The sequence below is a fragment of the Guillardia theta genome (assembly GCF_000315625.1).
Source record: "Guillardia theta CCMP2712 unplaced genomic scaffold GUITHscaffold_171, whole genome shotgun sequence".
Taxonomy (NCBI): domain Eukaryota; class Cryptophyceae; order Pyrenomonadales; family Geminigeraceae; genus Guillardia; species Guillardia theta.
Genome location: NW_005434505.1, coordinates 83,469 through 99,974, shown reverse-complemented (window position 1 = coordinate 99,974; position 16,506 = coordinate 83,469). Strand labels below are relative to the sequence as shown.

General features: G+C 49.2%; 5 protein-coding genes across 5 annotated transcripts; 2 read left to right on the top strand and 3 right to left on the bottom strand.

Annotated features, from left to right (window-relative positions):
- Positions 1–1,330: 1,330 nt before the first annotated feature.
- Positions 1,331–2,211, top strand: GUITHDRAFT_155971 (hypothetical protein). Its single transcript, XM_005820611.1, has 5 exons — positions 1,331–1,601; positions 1,647–1,761; positions 1,804–1,857; positions 1,909–1,963; positions 2,008–2,211. Exons 1-5 carry the CDS (start codon positions 1,429–1,431, stop codon positions 2,187–2,189), a joined length of 579 nt encoding a protein of 192 aa, XP_005820668.1. The 5' UTR covers positions 1,331–1,428; the 3' UTR covers positions 2,190–2,211.
- Positions 2,212–3,761: 1,550 nt separating this feature from the next.
- On the top strand, positions 3,762–4,721 carry GUITHDRAFT_166405 (hypothetical protein; the record flags this gene model as incomplete). The annotated part of the gene is made up of 5 exons (XM_005820610.1): positions 3,762–4,008; positions 4,046–4,150; positions 4,197–4,305; positions 4,352–4,426; positions 4,473–4,721. 5 exons carry the CDS (start codon positions 3,762–3,764, stop codon positions 4,498–4,500), a joined length of 564 nt encoding a protein of 187 aa, XP_005820667.1. The 3' UTR covers positions 4,501–4,721.
- Positions 4,704–6,679, bottom strand: GUITHDRAFT_175443 (actin protein; the record flags this gene model as incomplete). Its single annotated transcript, XM_005820614.1, has 14 exons — positions 4,704–4,779; positions 4,825–4,874; positions 4,920–5,048; positions 5,110–5,140; positions 5,187–5,290; positions 5,336–5,424; positions 5,474–5,535; positions 5,587–5,707; positions 5,758–5,833; positions 5,882–5,994; positions 6,046–6,102; positions 6,155–6,299; positions 6,347–6,404; positions 6,642–6,679. 14 exons carry the CDS (start codon positions 6,677–6,679, stop codon positions 4,704–4,706), a joined length of 1,149 nt encoding a protein of 382 aa, XP_005820671.1.
- A 446-nt stretch (positions 6,680–7,125) lies between these two features.
- On the bottom strand, positions 7,126–10,665 carry GUITHDRAFT_147751 (hypothetical protein; the record flags this gene model as incomplete). The annotated part of the gene is made up of 3 exons (XM_005820609.1): positions 7,126–9,325; positions 9,367–10,202; positions 10,255–10,665. The coding sequence occupies 3 exons, from the start codon at positions 10,663–10,665 to the stop codon at positions 7,126–7,128; spliced, it is 3,447 nt and encodes a 1,148-aa protein (XP_005820666.1).
- A 1,698-nt stretch (positions 10,666–12,363) lies between these two features.
- On the bottom strand, positions 12,364–12,658 carry GUITHDRAFT_120136 (hypothetical protein; the record flags this gene model as incomplete). The annotated part of the gene is made up of 2 exons (XM_005820608.1): positions 12,364–12,412; positions 12,477–12,658. 2 exons carry the CDS (start codon positions 12,656–12,658, stop codon positions 12,364–12,366), a joined length of 231 nt encoding a protein of 76 aa, XP_005820665.1.
- Between the last annotated feature and the right edge of the window lie 3,848 nt (positions 12,659–16,506).

The following is a 16,506-nucleotide window of genomic DNA, read 5'->3' as shown; positions in this document are numbered from 1 at the left end:
GAAATTCAACCGTTTGTGTCCTCTGAGCAGAAACTTGCGCTGTCCAAACAGGGAATGAGAGCTCAGTTTCTGAACACGGAGCCGGAAGATTGGGATACACCGGAGGTGGTCGAGATGTTAACTCGAGTGCGAATAAGCGAACTCAGGCGATCAAAAAGTCAGATGGCGTCGGTGGAAACAGGAGAGAAATACTTGTACGGGACGTCACAGCTCGTGGATGAGTTGCTTGATGACAGGAACGGAGCCTCCGACACTCCTCGTGGTCGATCCATCTCAGTCCCCCTCATCGATCGCCCTATATGGAACACAATTGAAGTGCCCAAGAACGTCGCCGGGGTTGACATCTCTCTCTCTCGGGCTCCTCTCAAGTCCATTGACGAAGTTTTGAAACTCAATCAACCGTCAAAGGTGATACCTGTACCTCGTGTTGTCTGCCTGACATATTCATTCACACAGAGTGGTAAGGTTTTCTACGACAGTCAACTGATTGTGGTAGGTGAGAATGGCCTGGTGTTGGACGGCATGGACTCGCCGCCTGACAGTCCGTTGGATTCGCGTGCGTTCGAGCATACGAGACAGAATACAGCGGGATGGGAGAGCTTCAAGTCATCTCAGTCGCAATTAGTCGCCTTGAATAGTCCCCTCCTTTATTCTCATCTTCCCTCCAGACGTGAGAGTCCAGATCATCACATGGAAGCTGAAGGGACTTCTCAAGCCTTTTACAGTCAAAACAAGAGTAGGCAGCTTGGCAAGCTATCCATGTCCCATCTCGTGCACCAGCGCGGAGCACTTGATGCACTTTCAGACTCGGAGAGCATTTCGTTGATCATGCAGGGCTTACGATTCTCCTCGATAGATAGAGGAAGAGGAACGCCATCACCTGGCGTGTGGAACTTGAAATCTTCGAACCGCGATACGCCACTTGATGACGAATCTCTGTTTTTATTCAATGGTGCAATGATCGAATTCTCTCAAGTCTTGAAGAATTTGCAGCCTTGCACTCCAAAATCACCTTCTGAAAGAGTTTGTTTCTTTGCTGATTTCTGTGAGTCGCCTGGAACGGTAATTTTTCTCTAAAGTTTCCAACGCATATTGACATGTGGCTTGCAGGACAGTTGGGAACAAGTAGTGATCAAAGAAGTCGAATCAGATCCGACGTTTGGGCTAATTCAAACCATGATCGATGCCTTGAAACCTGTATTTGGACTCAACAGCATGAAAGCTAGAAGAATCCTTCTGGATGGGAAGCTTAGAAGGAAAAACCTTTCTGCTCACTGGTTGGGCACTGATGGCAGCAAGAACTATGTGATTGTACAGACATCGCAGGAGGGAGGAACTCACTTCTTGATCTTTCATGATTACACCAATAGGAGATCAGCTCCCTCGCTTGCAGACTGGTTCGGCAGATCTCGCTCTGACCAGAGCAGAATGGACTTCAGCCAGAAAGATCCTGAGATCATAGACTTCTTGATGATCTCTGCCTTCCGATTGATGACTGAGTGCAAAGCCTTCGATCTGGAGTCAATTCTTGTTCTGGGAGACGGCAATCACCTCTTATCAATAGGAGAGATGGAGGCTTTAAACCGCAAGTTTCCTTATCGGTAGGAGGTATCTTTCTTTTCTCTGTGCGCTCACTTCCCGCATAGTGGTATACTCCAAGGGTCTTCCGCCGCTCGTGATCTCCGAGTGCGGATGGCCGCTTTGTTGCCAGAGGTCATTCAACGTATCCAACATTGGTGGGAAAAAGTGTCGCTGGGAAAGGTGCATAGAAATGTTTGCTGCAGAGGTCTCAAGTTCGCTCAGGTCTGGATGACACTGTCGAAGTTTGGCTTCAACTCCGAACACCTCAAAAGAATGGTAATAACGACTGCTGGAGATGAGAGGGTCATGACGTGCGTGGGTGTGTAGGTACAGAACATGCGGCATCTTGTTCCCACTATGGAGTCTATGCTTCAAGTGGAAGGTAATCTCATGTCTACGAATGCTATCGACCTCACTTGACGTCAGAACCTTTGAAACCTCTCGCAACGTCTGGGCAAGGCATCAAGGCTGATTCGAAGATGAAAGAGACAACAAACCGAAAAGTCGTTCAAGATGTTGAGACGTCAGTGGCAAAGAAGGAGATGAGGTTAGGGTTGAGATCAACGGTGCCATCCAAGAACGACAAGGCAATAACAAGCAGGAGATGATCGATGTCTCATTAGAAAGTAAATTCAAACAGGTCTGAATCAGGCGTCCCCTTCACTTGCTGGAAGAGTTTACTAGATTTAGAAGTCAGGCTAGAAAACAAGTCACAGGGAAAAGCCGATTAGCACTTGAACTCGATCAAAGTTGACAGGAAGAGCTCTGGATCTGACGTTTGAACTGTTTAGAGTTTGGACTGTACACGAGACATTTGGAGCACGCGAGCTGGTGCTGTTTGCAGAGCACACAGCTAGACATCAAGTTAGAGAGTGACGCTTCTTACGCTCCTGCTGAAACATAGATTGACCCTCCGATGTCACAACTATATGACCCTGAGATTTAGCAAACTCGAATGAAGAGAAGAGCTCAGACTTCATGCGCTTCACACACCGCCAGCAGCTACAAACTGACGCTTCGTTGGGGTTTTCCAAGATCTTGCAGCGGAGGTTTAGCCGCCTGAGCTCAAAGTTTGATATGGATTTCTTTTTTCCTGTGGCACAAGCGCTTTGAGTAGATGCTGTTGAGACACCTTCTTCCCTGCCACTCAAACTGTTTGATTTGGTGCTTGGGGCCATCCGATCGAAAATTGGGCCTGCCTCTTGGTCAGAGTCAAGAGTTTTGGACTGAGCAGCCTTGCATGTTGCTTCTTTGTTCCGATCCTCTTGATTTTTTCGCCATCCAATCAAACTCAAAAAGGACCGAGTGACCGCAAGAACAAATCTTATCAATGCTGACAACAAGCGATCTGATATTTGTATGAACTTGTTCGGTGTAGACCCATCCGGCGTGGCGGGGCGTGGCCGATCTTCAGTGGACCCACTGCCAGTCTCTTTCTCTTCGGACATTGAATGGTATCCTCTCTTGAACGGCCTGCGCCAAGCTCGAGACCACTGACGATCAAGTTGGAAGGATGCTTTGAAGATGTCAGCGCTACCGTGACGGTTCAAACCTTGTTTTCGAGCAGGCTTGAAGCTTCAAGTTCTCACCACGAGACTCAAGGGACACTGCCCTAAGGTCATTGGCAGCGATCAGTCAACCATGCAGATTTCGAGGCTCCTCTCATCGCTCCGCGTTGCTCCCTCCATTATCCTTTCCCTGGTGCTGGCGGTCGTTGTGTCAAATCGTTCCAGTCAACTTCTAGAAAAAATATTTTCAGTCAACCTTGGGCCCCTAAATAAAAAAAAAGCCAATGGCCGCGCCCGGGCCCCGGTCCTTCCCTGCCGGTCGGTTACAGTAGTGAAACTATGATGTAACGTGTAGCAAGGCTGCGTGCGAGAATGGACAGAAGCGATGGAGGGAGGAGGGAAGTAGAGAGCAGCCAGTGAGGAGAGAGGGGGGGCACAAGCTGCCCTGCACTGCTTCATGTTGTCTTGTGCCTTCTCGCTTATTCTCTTCCTGCGATTCATGCCCCTTACTTTCATCTGCTCTTGTGCAGCCTCGATCTGTTTTGTTCTGATGAGATGCAATGAGTCCTTGAACAGCTAGCGCCAATATGTTGATGTGCCCGTTCTCTCACACTGATCTTTGACTGATAGACAAATCAACAAGCTTTGACTTCTTTGTTCCTCAGACCTTCCATGGCGCCGAATTTCCCAAGTCGTCGTTGGGTCTTCGGAGTCGATGGTCTCCCCCGTAGTGAGCGCAACGCGCTTACGGTGTCGGGAGCTATCGAGCCGACAGGACAATTAGAACCCCGTGAGGACTCAGCACAGGTTAAAAAGGTGATCACGATTGAGAAGAAACGAGAGTTCATCGAGAAACGAGCATGGGACGTCGCCTTGCAACCAGGAAAGCAGTTCATGATGACAGGTGTGGGTTTCAAAGGTTTGTTTTCACATTTTTTCAACTCACGCTTGATCAGCCTTTATGATGTGGATGATGGGCTCCGGTGTTCATATCATGAACATAATCTTCACTTTTTACCAGCTGATGGGCCCCATTCGTGGGTTGATGTCTATTGGACCTGGTACTCATGCTCTTATGACTTAACTCCGATAAAAGCATGCCTGCAGCTTTCAAGGCTATTGAAGAGACTGCGAAGGAATTGCGCGTTGATTTGCTCATCCACAAGCTCGTTTTCATTGCGTGCCAACTTGGAGTGCTGCTATATATTACGAACAGGTTTGAACTTTAGAATGACTGGCAGGGAAAATAAGTGTTTCATCAGATTCGGTTCGATGGGTCTGCTGCCAACCTCTGCAGGTGATTGGTTGACAACAGTGAAGGTCAAGTACCCAGAAGAGTGAGTCTCGTCCTCGTTTCGCTTCGTTATGACATTTGTCGGTCAGGTTTTCAACAGGAGGATTTCCTATGTGAATTTACTTACACGGAGATTGATCTACGTGTGCGTCACTTTTGTGATTCAGCATAGAACTGGGCTTTTTGTCTAGCTTGTGGTGGTGTAGCAAGCAAACATCGATGATGTAGGCTTTCGGTAATTCGCAGGTCAATTGCTTCAGTTGCAAATTTTTATTAGCGCAGCTATAACATTCGGCTGACACTCTTTCTTACCTTGTCTATTAAAAGCACTTGCGATGAACGATGGTCTTACCAAAGTTCTTGTAATCATCTACCGAAATCCACATATCTTGGAAACTTTTCACGCGTTACGTATCCTAGAATTAAAGAGAAGTGCCTTACGTGGTAAGCGAGGCCAGGATAGCTGCACCGCAGAACACAGAGAACTGGCGCTGGGAGACTTTTAGTGTCCTGTGAGCAATATGGAAAGCATTCACCTCCGCTCCCGCGATGACTTTGATTTTCATTGTAGGTGGGGCAAGGGCAGTGATCTCCTTCTGCAATCGTTCTGGAAGTCCTTCATACATGGTTGTTCCTCCAGATATGATGATATTGGAATACAGGTCCTAAGTAATGTGTCGGTCAGCAGCTGAAATACAGCAAAGAACAGGTGTCAGCGGAACCTACCTTACGGATATCGACATCACACTTCATGATGCTGAGGACGCGTGAGGTTGAATTGCCTAATTCGTGAGACAGACAACCTGTTGTACGTCATCTCATGGACGCCTGGGTTCTCCAGCCCGATGAGAGAGGGTTTGAAAAGGGCTTCAGGGCAACGGAATCGCTCATTCCCAATTGCGATGACCTGTCATGTTTCAACAGCTGGTCGAAACTTCTGGTTGAGTGTTACCTGTCCATCTGGCATTTCGTAAGATTTCTCCAGGTCATTGGATTCAGCGGCTTTCTTCATGGCTTCATCAAAGTCCAGCGCTACAAAGCCTACTGAGGGTTACACATTTTGAACTACAAATGTACAAGATCTTCATACAGAGTTTTTCTTTGATATCGCGAGCAATCTCTTGCTCTGCAGATGTCGAGAAAGAATATCCCCTTCAAACGGATTGAATTTGCTAGCAAGGCGTTTCAAGAATGATTGGTCACCTTTCCGTCAAAAGTTTGCACATGTATTCCGTCAGATCACGACCAGCCAAATCCAGACGGAGAATGGCATGAGGAAGAGCATAGCCTTCATAGATTGGTACAGTATGTGAAACTCCATCACCTGTTGTTGACGTCAGTCAAGCGAAGGAATCAAAACTACAGCTTGGTCACCAGCATCCAGCACTATTCCTGTTGTTCTTCCCGAGGAATACAAAGACATTACTGCTTGCACTGCGACGTAGAAGGCCTGCGGTTAGGTCATCATGAGCAGAAGGACAGAGGAGTTACTGCTTACAGGGCAGTTGAAAACTTCGAAGAAAATCTCACACAGCTTCTCTCTGTTGGCTTTGGGATTCAGAGGAGCCTCCGTCAATAGGACAGGATGTTCTTCCGGTATAACTCGAAGCTCTGTACGAACGTCAATCATGCACATGAATCATTCACACGCTCGCCGGTCACCATTGAAAATAGTGTGATGCCAGATCTTCTCCATGTCGTCCCAGTTGGTCACAACTCCTGCAAACGAGTCAAGCGATGCATCTGCTATGAGGTTCGCTAGATGTTTTACCGTGCTGAATGGGGTAATTCAGCTTCAGGATTCCTCTCTTTGCCTGCGCATCATCGCCAACATAACAGTCCCGTTGTCCTGCTCCCACCATGACACCCTTCTGCTTTGGACGTCCTACAACGGATGGAAAGACACACCGAGGAGCCTGTTGCGCAAATTAACCTGTAGTGAAGCTAGTAGGTTGTGAGGTACCTCATCATCAGCAAAACCAGCTTTGATTCTTCCACTGCCATTGTCTATCACCACTGGCCTGTATCATTGACATTCAGTATCAATTGCTGCGACGATCTTATTTGGAAGCATAACGCTGAAGTGAACAGTATCAATTGTGTTTGAAAACATGACATCACGGGATCGAGAAAATGACAACCAAAAAAGAGAAAGTTTGAAAGCAGAAGGGGAGAAAATTTTGGGAGGCAGACGTCGACCACTCATCTCAAGCAGAACAAGCCTCACACTACCGACATCGCTCCATCTCTCTTCTCACCTTCCCGTCTCATACTCTTCGTCTTCGCTGCCGCTCATTTCAAGTTGGTGATGCGACAGCTGTCAAAGCACTGATAGCCCCATACAATCGATGGCCCACATCCCACCAGCATCCCACACTGACATCCCAGCCCCCGGGCCCTGTCCCAGCCCCAGCAGCAGCCCAAGCCCGGCCCACATCCCCTCCTGCATCCCCTCTGCAGTCTCCTTGGCCGCCCTGCTGGCCGGCCGGGCCCTGCCCCCGGCCAGCCCCCGGCAGCCACTGCCCGCAGCTGGCCCCGCAGCCTGTCCCGCAGCCTTAGTACCAGCACGGGCCGTGAGTCACGCGGCCGTCCGATCGGCATTGCAGGTACTGGTGACCGGAGGCTCGACGGACTCTCCTGATTGTCCTCGTTCTTAACTTTGAGTAGACAGTGAGATTGTCTGGCCGAGCCACACGTCAACTGTTGAAATTTTATTTCTGAATAGTACTTCACAGTTGACCATCAGCAGGCGCAAGTTCTACTAGTATGAGGCTTCAGGTCCTGTACTGCATCAAGGAGCAAGTCCACGCAGAACTTTCTGCCAAGGATGTTGTAAGTCTTGGAGTCTATCACCACCCGCGAGATCGCTTCTCTCCACTCGGCTTCTGACCGGATCGTCTTGGTTGACGAGTGTTTGCTCGCTAGCCCCCTGCTGCTCTTGGGTGGCTTCCGCACTTTTCCCTTCCCCTGTCCATCCTTTCCTTGTTTCTCCAGGTTTCCAGCAATGTCAAAGGGGGTGTATTCCAACAGCACACAGCAGCCAAACATGTTGCAGAGGAGCTGTCGAACGAGGGACCATGCCATGGAGGTTCTGATGCCTGAGACAGCAACTGTATGGCTCTGACATGTCGCGATGACATCTTTCAACGGCTGCAAGTCTATGTCTCGTCTCGCGGTGCCTGGGAGAGTGCGTTCTAAAATCACTGTCGAGCAGATCAGTTGAACTTCATCATGATGGTGATGCATGTCGACATGTCGGGGTACGCCCATCAAGTGATGAGTCCTTTGCTGCTTGGGAATGACGTAGAGCACGAGAGTCCCGCTAAATTGATTCTCGCCATGCCAGTCACTCACAACCTTGTCAAACAGACTCTGCCAGTCTTCTTCTGTATCCAGAAATTCGCCATCGCGAGCGTTCTGCAGGTCAACTGGGTATTCCACCAGCAAAGCTTGGCGCACTTGCTGAATCAAGTCAACGAGGCTGATCCGATTGTAAACACAATGATCATTCTCGATGAAGGAAGAGAGAGGAATCAAGTGCCTCTTTCCTTTGAGAAAAACATCTTTCAATGTCACATCCAGAATCTTGAGCATCTTCATATCGTAATCCATAGTGGTTCGTTTCATCTTGATCCTTTCAATCGTCTCAAGAATAACTCTCTCATACCATGAAAGCAAGCTCTTCCTTGCCTCGTCCAAAGCTTCTTGCTTTTCATCCCTTGATAGGACGGTCGTCGACTCCATGTCTCGCGTCAGCTCCTGGAAGTCTTCTAGCTTGCATTCTTGTGTCAACATTAGCACCTTATGGGCAGCTGAGTCAACAACTTGAATGTCCAAAGCTTTTGCCAACACCGACTGGAAGAATTCACCATACTTGTTCACAAGCTCGTTGAAACTGCTAGCTCGGCTTGCATCTTCAGCACTCATCTCCGATTTGAAATGGCTTTCATCGAAGCTGTTCTCAAAGTTCTCATGGTCAAACAATCCAACCTGATGCACAGAATCGCACACCCAGATCTTGTTTCCAGCGCTCAAAACTTGAAGATGACTTGAAGGCACCAGTCCTTTTCTACCTTTTTTATTTTGTCCTTCATACCATAATCCGTCCTCGACTTCCAGAGGAATTTTGTGGAGGAGCTTGATCCGTTCTCCCTTGATCAACTGCAACTGATCTCTGACTCTGGATGACGGTGGGTTGTATGCTTCCACTGCAAGAGCTTCCTGCTCAAAACCAACAAACGCGCAAAGATCTCCTGGAACAAGGTGCATGTCACCATGACGACAGACCTTTGTCACTCGCAGAAATCTGTTCATAATTCTCATCCTTGCGTTGCGCAGAAATGAGAAGCTTTCAAAGTGAGAGTTCCTGGCGTCATTGCTTGAATTCTGTCCAGTGTGATGAACAATGAGAGGTCGGGGAATCAAAGGCACGCTATTCTCGATGCAAGACTGCATCCTTATCTCTTTTTCTACCAATCGTGCCAATTGGTGAACACGCATTTCGAATGTCCCTTTTTCCTCAATACCTGAGAATCGGATTGACTTGTGAGCAAGCAACAGCCTTTGTAAGTCGCTATCATACAGAGATTTGTTTGCAGGTTGGAGTTCACCAAGCTGAACAACGACAACGGGAATTGAAAGATGGAAACCAGACTCAAGCATGAATTCCCTGAGGAAATTTTCGCTATCAGCCAATAAATCGTCACTTGCAGCAACGATAACGCATTTTGACTTGTATTGAGCCCTCAAATGCGACGAGAGTCTCCCAAATCTCATCAAGTCACTGCCATGTTCAATATCAATCCAACAGTGAAAGCCATTAATGCCATCAAAGTATCTTTGAAGCTGGTATTGAATCATACGGGGATCTTCGAAAGAATTTCTACAAGAATTCAAGGAGGGTATGCTTCCTTGCTCGTATGCATCCAAAGAGTTCTTCCAACTGCCAATGTCGTGAGGAAAAAAACCAGATAAAGCCTCTACCTGTAAATTATGGTGACGATATCTGCTCCGTGTTCTTCACGGCCTGGAGAAGTTCTTGCTTTGATCAGATGGACAAGCCGTTCAATGGATGGGCCCCTGCTGTCAAAAATTTGTAGATTTTGATTGTTTATCTCGAGATCTATCTTGTCGACGGGGTCTTTGGATAAGGAGACAATAAAAACTGCTCGATTGACACAGAGTAGATCAAAAACCTGCGAAACAAAAGGAGTGGACAACCAAGTTGGTTGTACGAGTAGCACAAGTATTGAACAATCTCGAAGAATGTCACGTCTAGTCTGCAATCTTTTGTTCTCATCTTCATGGATCAATTCTCCCAACTCTCGTACAGAAATAAGCCGATCAATGTCCAACAACTTGAGCGTGAGGTCTTTCAGAACTAGCTGGACTTCCTCCTCAAGTATGTCGAACTTTTCACTCTTGTAGTCCTGCATCTCCTCCCCTTGAAGCCCCTGGATTGATGATACTGTCAGCGATGTGATGGATGTGCATAGAATGCTGTTTGCATTCTGATCGGATGATTCTGTTCCTGCATGAGTTCGACTCCCTTGCGCTGAGCGCGACGAGCCATTGACTCGATGAAGTTTTGGCAAGCCTTCGTTCACCTTAACCAGACCTCGTTCCTCGTCTACAAGACTTCTGGAAAGCTTATCTCCTGCTCCTGTCTGCTTTCCCTCGGGTGAGGCAGTTGTCTGATTCTGCGAAGAAAGATCATGATGTGCAGTTGTCGTGGTAGAGGACAAAGCTTGCATCTTGTGCAAGAAGTCGCGGAGGTCTGCAAGGATGTCACAAGCCTCAGGACAGCTATGATTCACAATCTAACAACGGCAAGTCACGCTTGAGATAGGCGGAAGGCAGCACAACCCTTACCAGGTCCAGGTCTAAACTTCTCTCGTATTCGCGGGCTGCGGAGGACGAAGAGGAAGAGAACTCCTGTGCGAAGCCGTTGCTGGCAAGAGAGCAATCGATCAGAGCCTTCACCAGGTCTTCACTCTCACACTCCGCAGCGGCTTGCAGTCGATCGGGGCGACCTTGAGAATCGCTTCCTCCTACCAGGCACGCGCTGTAGACTTCGCCTCCAATACCACGAACTGCCACCTCCCAGTGAACTATGCTGGAGCCGTCCAAAGAGAACCCAGGCCCACGAATGCTGCAGCCTTGCAGGTCATCCTGCAGCCAACCATGCTCGTCCGAATCACAGAGCAGGTCTGCCATGGAAGCATCGAAGGATGTGAGTTTACCCTCCCGAGCAAGTTCTGCAAGCTCTCGATGATATTTCATATCTTGATCACGTTACATTTTGTTCGACATGGCTGGCAGTGCACACCACGAGGTTCAAAACCAGCGCCCTGACATGTATGTTTTCAATATTCGAGATGTCTTCATGGAGTCAACGCAATTTTCAGCTTTCGTTTCTGCCATACTCACCAGCCTTAAAACTGATATGCTCACTCAGTCTTAGCTGGTATGCTCACTCAGTCTTAGCTGGTATGCTCACTCAGTCTTAGCTGGTATGCTCACTCAGTCTTAGCTGGCATGCTCACTCAGTCTTAGCTGGTATGCTCACTCAGTCTTAGCTGGTATGCTCACTCAGTCTTAGCTGGTATGCTCACTCAGTCTTAGCTGGTATGCTCACTCAGTCTTAGCTGGTATGCTCACTCAGTCTTAGCTGGCATGCTCACTCAGTCTTAGCTGGTATGCTCACTCAGTCTTAGCTGGTATGCTCACTCAGTCTTAGCTGGTATGCTCACTCAGTCTTAGCTGGCATGCTCACTCAGTCTTAGCTGGTATGCTCACTCAGTCTTAGCTGGTATGCTCACTCAGTCTTAGCTGGCATGCTCACTCAGTCTTAGCTGGTATGCTCACTCAGTCTTAGCTGGTATGCTCACTCAGTCTTAGCTGGTATGCTCACTCAGTCTTAGCTGGTATGCTCACTCAGTCTTAGCTGGTATGCTCACTCAGTCTTAGCTGGTATGCTCACTCAGTCTTAGCTGGTATGCTCACTCAGTCTTAGCTGGTATGCTCACTCAGTCTTAGCTTGTGTCAGCCTTCAGCTTCGACTGCTTGTGCCTCCGACTGCTTGTGCCTCCGAAGTTTCTTCGCTCCACTTGGCATGGACGCGCCCTGCCGCCACTCCACTGGGCCCGCCTGAGACGAGGAAGGAACCGGGGTGAGTCACCGCCGCCGCGGCCCGCCGCCGCCGGCGCGGCCCGCCGGGGCCACCCACCGTCCGGCACACGCGGCGGCGCAGTGCCAGTCATGCCGGTGGCTGGCGGCAAGGCCCGCTGTGACTGTACGGTACTCATGCCGCCATCGATGGCGGCCGCCCCGCCCGGTTTCACCGCGGGGCCGCGACTTGATGATGCCAGTGGCCGCGACTAAGGACAGGGCGCTGCCGGGCCTTGCCAAGCCTTCAAGTTGAGCCGCTGTGGCCGTGGCTGCAATTTATGTTACACCCCGAAGCTTTACGGGTTGCACACTAGCCAAGCGAATGCTCAAAGAACCTCCGCTGGATCACACAGAAGGTGCTAGACAGTATTATCAAGCTTTATTGCAGCAACCACACCAACACAGGGAAATGCGTGGTACACAGAGGGAGGGAAGACAGACCACCTAGAGATGAAGATCTTGATCCTTTTATAGCCCTGTGGAAGTCCCAGGGGTAGTGGTCCTCGCTTGCACGAGTCTTCCTGCCTCGTGCCGTCGCTATGGCCCCTTTGGTCCATGCCCTGCTCCTGTTCTTGTTTCTACCAGAAAGGAGAGCTCCACCGGTGCTTGATACTATAGGGAAGCCGTCCCGGAGGGGTCCGACTTCTGAACCAAAGTAGCCGTTAGAGAATCACTGTCTTTCGTCTGGATAGTTGTAGAGGCTATCCTTGTGTGCTGTCCACATTTCGAGTGTTGACCGCTCCTGTGTTGGGCTCGCTATCCTATGAGCTCTGATACGCTCTTTCTGCGCTTTCTTGGAGTGCTCAGGACTCAGAAAACTTCGCTTTCTTTGCTCTGATACGCTCCCGCAAACTCGCACCTAGACCAAAGTCAAAGAGCGGTCAAAGGCGGCGTGAACGCCGTCCCTGAGCAGAGGAAGGTACCGGACGTCGCTCACGCTGTTTGGCCCTGTCGTAGCGTTGAACCAAGTTGCGAAGCGCTCGAGTGCGAACGAGATGTTCCACTGGTTCCCATGTGTCATCAGCAGAGGAGAAACCTTTCCAGCGAACGAGATACTCCTTGCGTCCGCGCTGCGTTCGATCAGCGAGTAGGCGCTCCACTTCATAGAAGTCCGGGAGAGGCTGGGGAGGCGAGTGGCCCGGTTCGGGCCCGGTCGCCGCCGGTCGGGTTATACTATACTTTAGTTAACATCTCAGGAATGAATTCAGGCTTATAGCAAGCACTCAGCACTGTGACATGTCCGAAAACACCGTTCAATGTGAAGGCTACACGTCATAAGGATGCAAGTTCTCCCTGCGCCGCGATTTTTTGCTTCGTTTGTCTTGCACTTCCAGGGCTTTCTCCATCGTATCCACGACGTTTCTGATCGCCTCATCAGACGGTTGGTTCGTAAGGCTGGACTCGGAAGGGCCATTCCCTTGCTGCTGAGGTTGGAAGTCGCACGAGCAGCAGGGCAGGTACCTCTTTGCCAGCTCTCGGAAGGCGGAGGAAACCCGGCCGTCCACTCGAGCTTTGACATGGAAGAGGTTCATCTTCATACTGACGATCCCTCGAGGAACTCGAAACCATGTGCAGCGAGTCGGTACAACGGCGTATTGCAAGACGAAGTCACTAGAAATAAGAATGAGGACGGGAGCAAAGATCTTTGTGAAAGCCAGGTCAAGAAGAATCTTCGTTGAGGTGTAGGTAAACCAAGCCCCGATGATGATGCCACCAAAGAGCCAAAACAAGAAGAGCCCGACTCCGGTGAGGAACAAAACAACTCCGGTCAAGAACAGGAGCCCCGTGATCAAGGATATGCAGCAACCAGCCTCCTCCTTGTCCGAGTCCGGGTAACATATCAAGGTGAGCAAGAAGCCAACCGCGATAGCAGGAACTCCGTAAGGTATCCCTGCGGTAGACCACTTGTGCCAGCACGCTGCCTGCCTTGAGGTGACCGGGAGATCGCTCTGTAGCTCATAGCAGTGCGGTGTGATCTCCATCGAGGTCAGAGGAAGCAAGACAAGCGACTGCTGGCTCGCCAGAAGCGATGAGATCACAACCCCGAGAGCTCTGCGCTTTAGCCATTCCCACTTTGTCTGGTGGCATCCTTTCTGATTAGTCTCGAAGGGGCTGCTGACTGCAATCGCTGTCACTGCTCTTGGCTGCTCCGTAGCACTGACTCCAGGGACGACATCACTAGCGCTGTGGGCCTCCTCCTCCTCCTCCTCCTCCTCCTCCTCCTCCTCCTCCTCCTCCTCCTCCTCCTCCTTCTCCTTCTCCTTCTCCTCCTCACATTCAACATCTTCTTTCCACTCACTCTCAAGGTCCGCTTGCTTCATCATCATGTAAATGGAAATGCAGGACCAAATGATGAGTCCTAGGCCAACACTAAACTTGGACGAGTTGTTCTCGTATTTGCTCTCTTGCCCAAGAATATTGGTCGTGAATTCAAACACGCTAAACTTGCACAAAGTTGCATTCTGCCCGATGTAGCTGAGCGAGCTGGGGGGGGCACAAGTTTGGTATTTAATGTCATCTTTGGACAGCCATATGAGATTGTCAGGGTTGCCATTGACACTGTATGTCATCATTTCCCTAGCTTCCGAGGATGTCAAGAACCAGTTGAACCTTGCGCTCATGAACGAAATATCATACACGAACCATAGCACCGGGAGCAAGCACTTGCCGACAAAACGGGTATCTTGTTGATCGACAGTGCAGTTCTGCAAGACGACAGTGATGAAGACTACAAAGAAATGGAGCGAGAGAATGACGATGAAGGCGATAGAAGATAGGCCACTCTTCATGAACCAGGGCTTCTGGGGATGATTTTCACGCGCCGGATCTTTTTTATTCGAGGTATTCCGTTGGATGCAACCAGTATCGGTGACTATCTGATCTTGCGAGCAAGGGAAACAACCTGATCCTTGAGCGGTGTCGGTTGAAAAATTCCCCGGGGGGCATGGTGTGCAGCAGTAGTCGAGCATCGCAAAATAGCATGGGCTTGAAATTGTACAACTGGCTCCGCTGCGTGTTGATGCCGTACAGTTTGAGTCAACGCAACAAGTCGAGTACTGCTTGTCTGTCGAGCAGGGGAGATGTTGCATGTCGCAACAGCTCGTACACATCGCTTGGTTGAGAATCTTGTCCTTGCCACAAATGCGATCACCTTGCACTGAGCTTTTGATGAGAAAGAAGAGCACAAGAGAGCTGGACAGCTTGGAACTGTACGACATCTCCGCGTTCATACACAAAACAGCTGGGTCGAGCGCAAAAGCGAAATCTTTCCTGATATTGGTTTGTTATTATTATTATTATAGTTCGTTTTCAATGAGATGAAATTGTACCAATTGAATCTTGAGATCCTGTGACACGCACCCAGTTCACAGTGTGACTTTTAGAAAATAATTATAAGTCGTTAAAAACAATAATTAATTTTCACATGAAAATTTCGTCATGAAATCATTTCCAGATGTTTTCCATGCAAATCGGGTCTCGCGTTTGGCCTCTCCAGTAGGTGTGTCCGGTACGCTACTGTCGGTGACGTTATTCTGGCCGTATTGGATTTGACAAATAGTAAGAACTGTCGGCGGTAGGGTACTGTTGTCTGTACGTTTACCGTTGAGAACGGTTGTACTGAAATTTAACGAACTGTCGGTGAAATTTGTACCAGGAAAAATACCGACAGTAGCGCACCGGACACACCTACTGTGAATGTTTCAAACCTGCACACACAACCACAGGGCTGAACTCACTCTCTGTTCTCGATCCTGTCCTCCAACAACTGCAAACTATGATTGTTCTCCTGCTTGCTGTCGATCTCAACATCGTCTGAGCTCGACGCGGGTGTGAACTGCGAGCGTTTGTACATATCAGAGACTGACAAGTGAGGAAACTTAAACATGTTTGAACCTCACAAGCAAGTCTGACATGACCCTCCGTGAACTCGTCCTTGTTTGCATTAGAAAGGTCAATTATGCCTTCTTTTGAATACATTCTCGTCGTCACGAGAATTCTCGTCGTTTTTCTCTTCCCTTCTCTTCTCTGACATCCCATTTCAATCACCTCTTCGCTCTCCCCGTGCAGCTTATCTCCGTCAGGCTTGTACAGTTGTACCCTCTTGAAAAGGCTGCAAGCTTGCAATGTCGACCACCGTCTCCGTATCATGATCGTAACACAACACACGCAGCTTTGCCGATGGTCTGCGAGCACATGATGCAGTGCCGGGCAAGTAACAAGACAAACGCAGCATGCACCTCGAGACTTTGAACAGAAAGACCGTCTGTATGATCGGAGTCTGCTGAAGAGCGTTGACTCAAATTTGATATCCGAGCACATGTGCCTGCAATCTGTATATTCAATGCAGTGTGAAACTGTCAAGATCGATGAGGTCCAGGATGTATTTCAGGTGAAGTACCCCGTATATCAGCTTCCAAATCATGAAACTTGAAATATGCGTTTCATGCCTTCGGCGGCGGCCACAGCGACATCGCTCGACTTTCATGTTTTTAACTTAAGTAGGCTTTCAGGCGACAAGAGGCTAGTACGGTACAAAGTTAAGTTAAAAATCAGTACGAGGACAACCTGACTACTGTCGGAGGGCCTACTCGGTCCGACTTTACTCAAAGTTAAGTTAAAAATCAGTACGAGGACAATCAGGAGGCCCACGATCTGATCGGACGGCCGTTGGCCAGGCAGCAGCATGATGGGCAAGCCCCCGCACGTTTGCAGGCAGTGCCATCATGGCAGCTGCATGACTCTTAGTGCGAGCTCAGTGCTAACAAGCCGAGGAGAGACAAGAGAGGAAGACGAGAACGCGATGTTGTGATAGGCACACAGTGGAGGGCAACAAAGTAGCAAGAGCGCAAAGTCAGCCTGAAGTTAGAGGCGAAGAATTCAACGCCGAAAGGAGTCATGTTTGATGTTAATTATGCAAGCTGCTCTCAGCTTGGAGGAAATCTCTTGATGCTC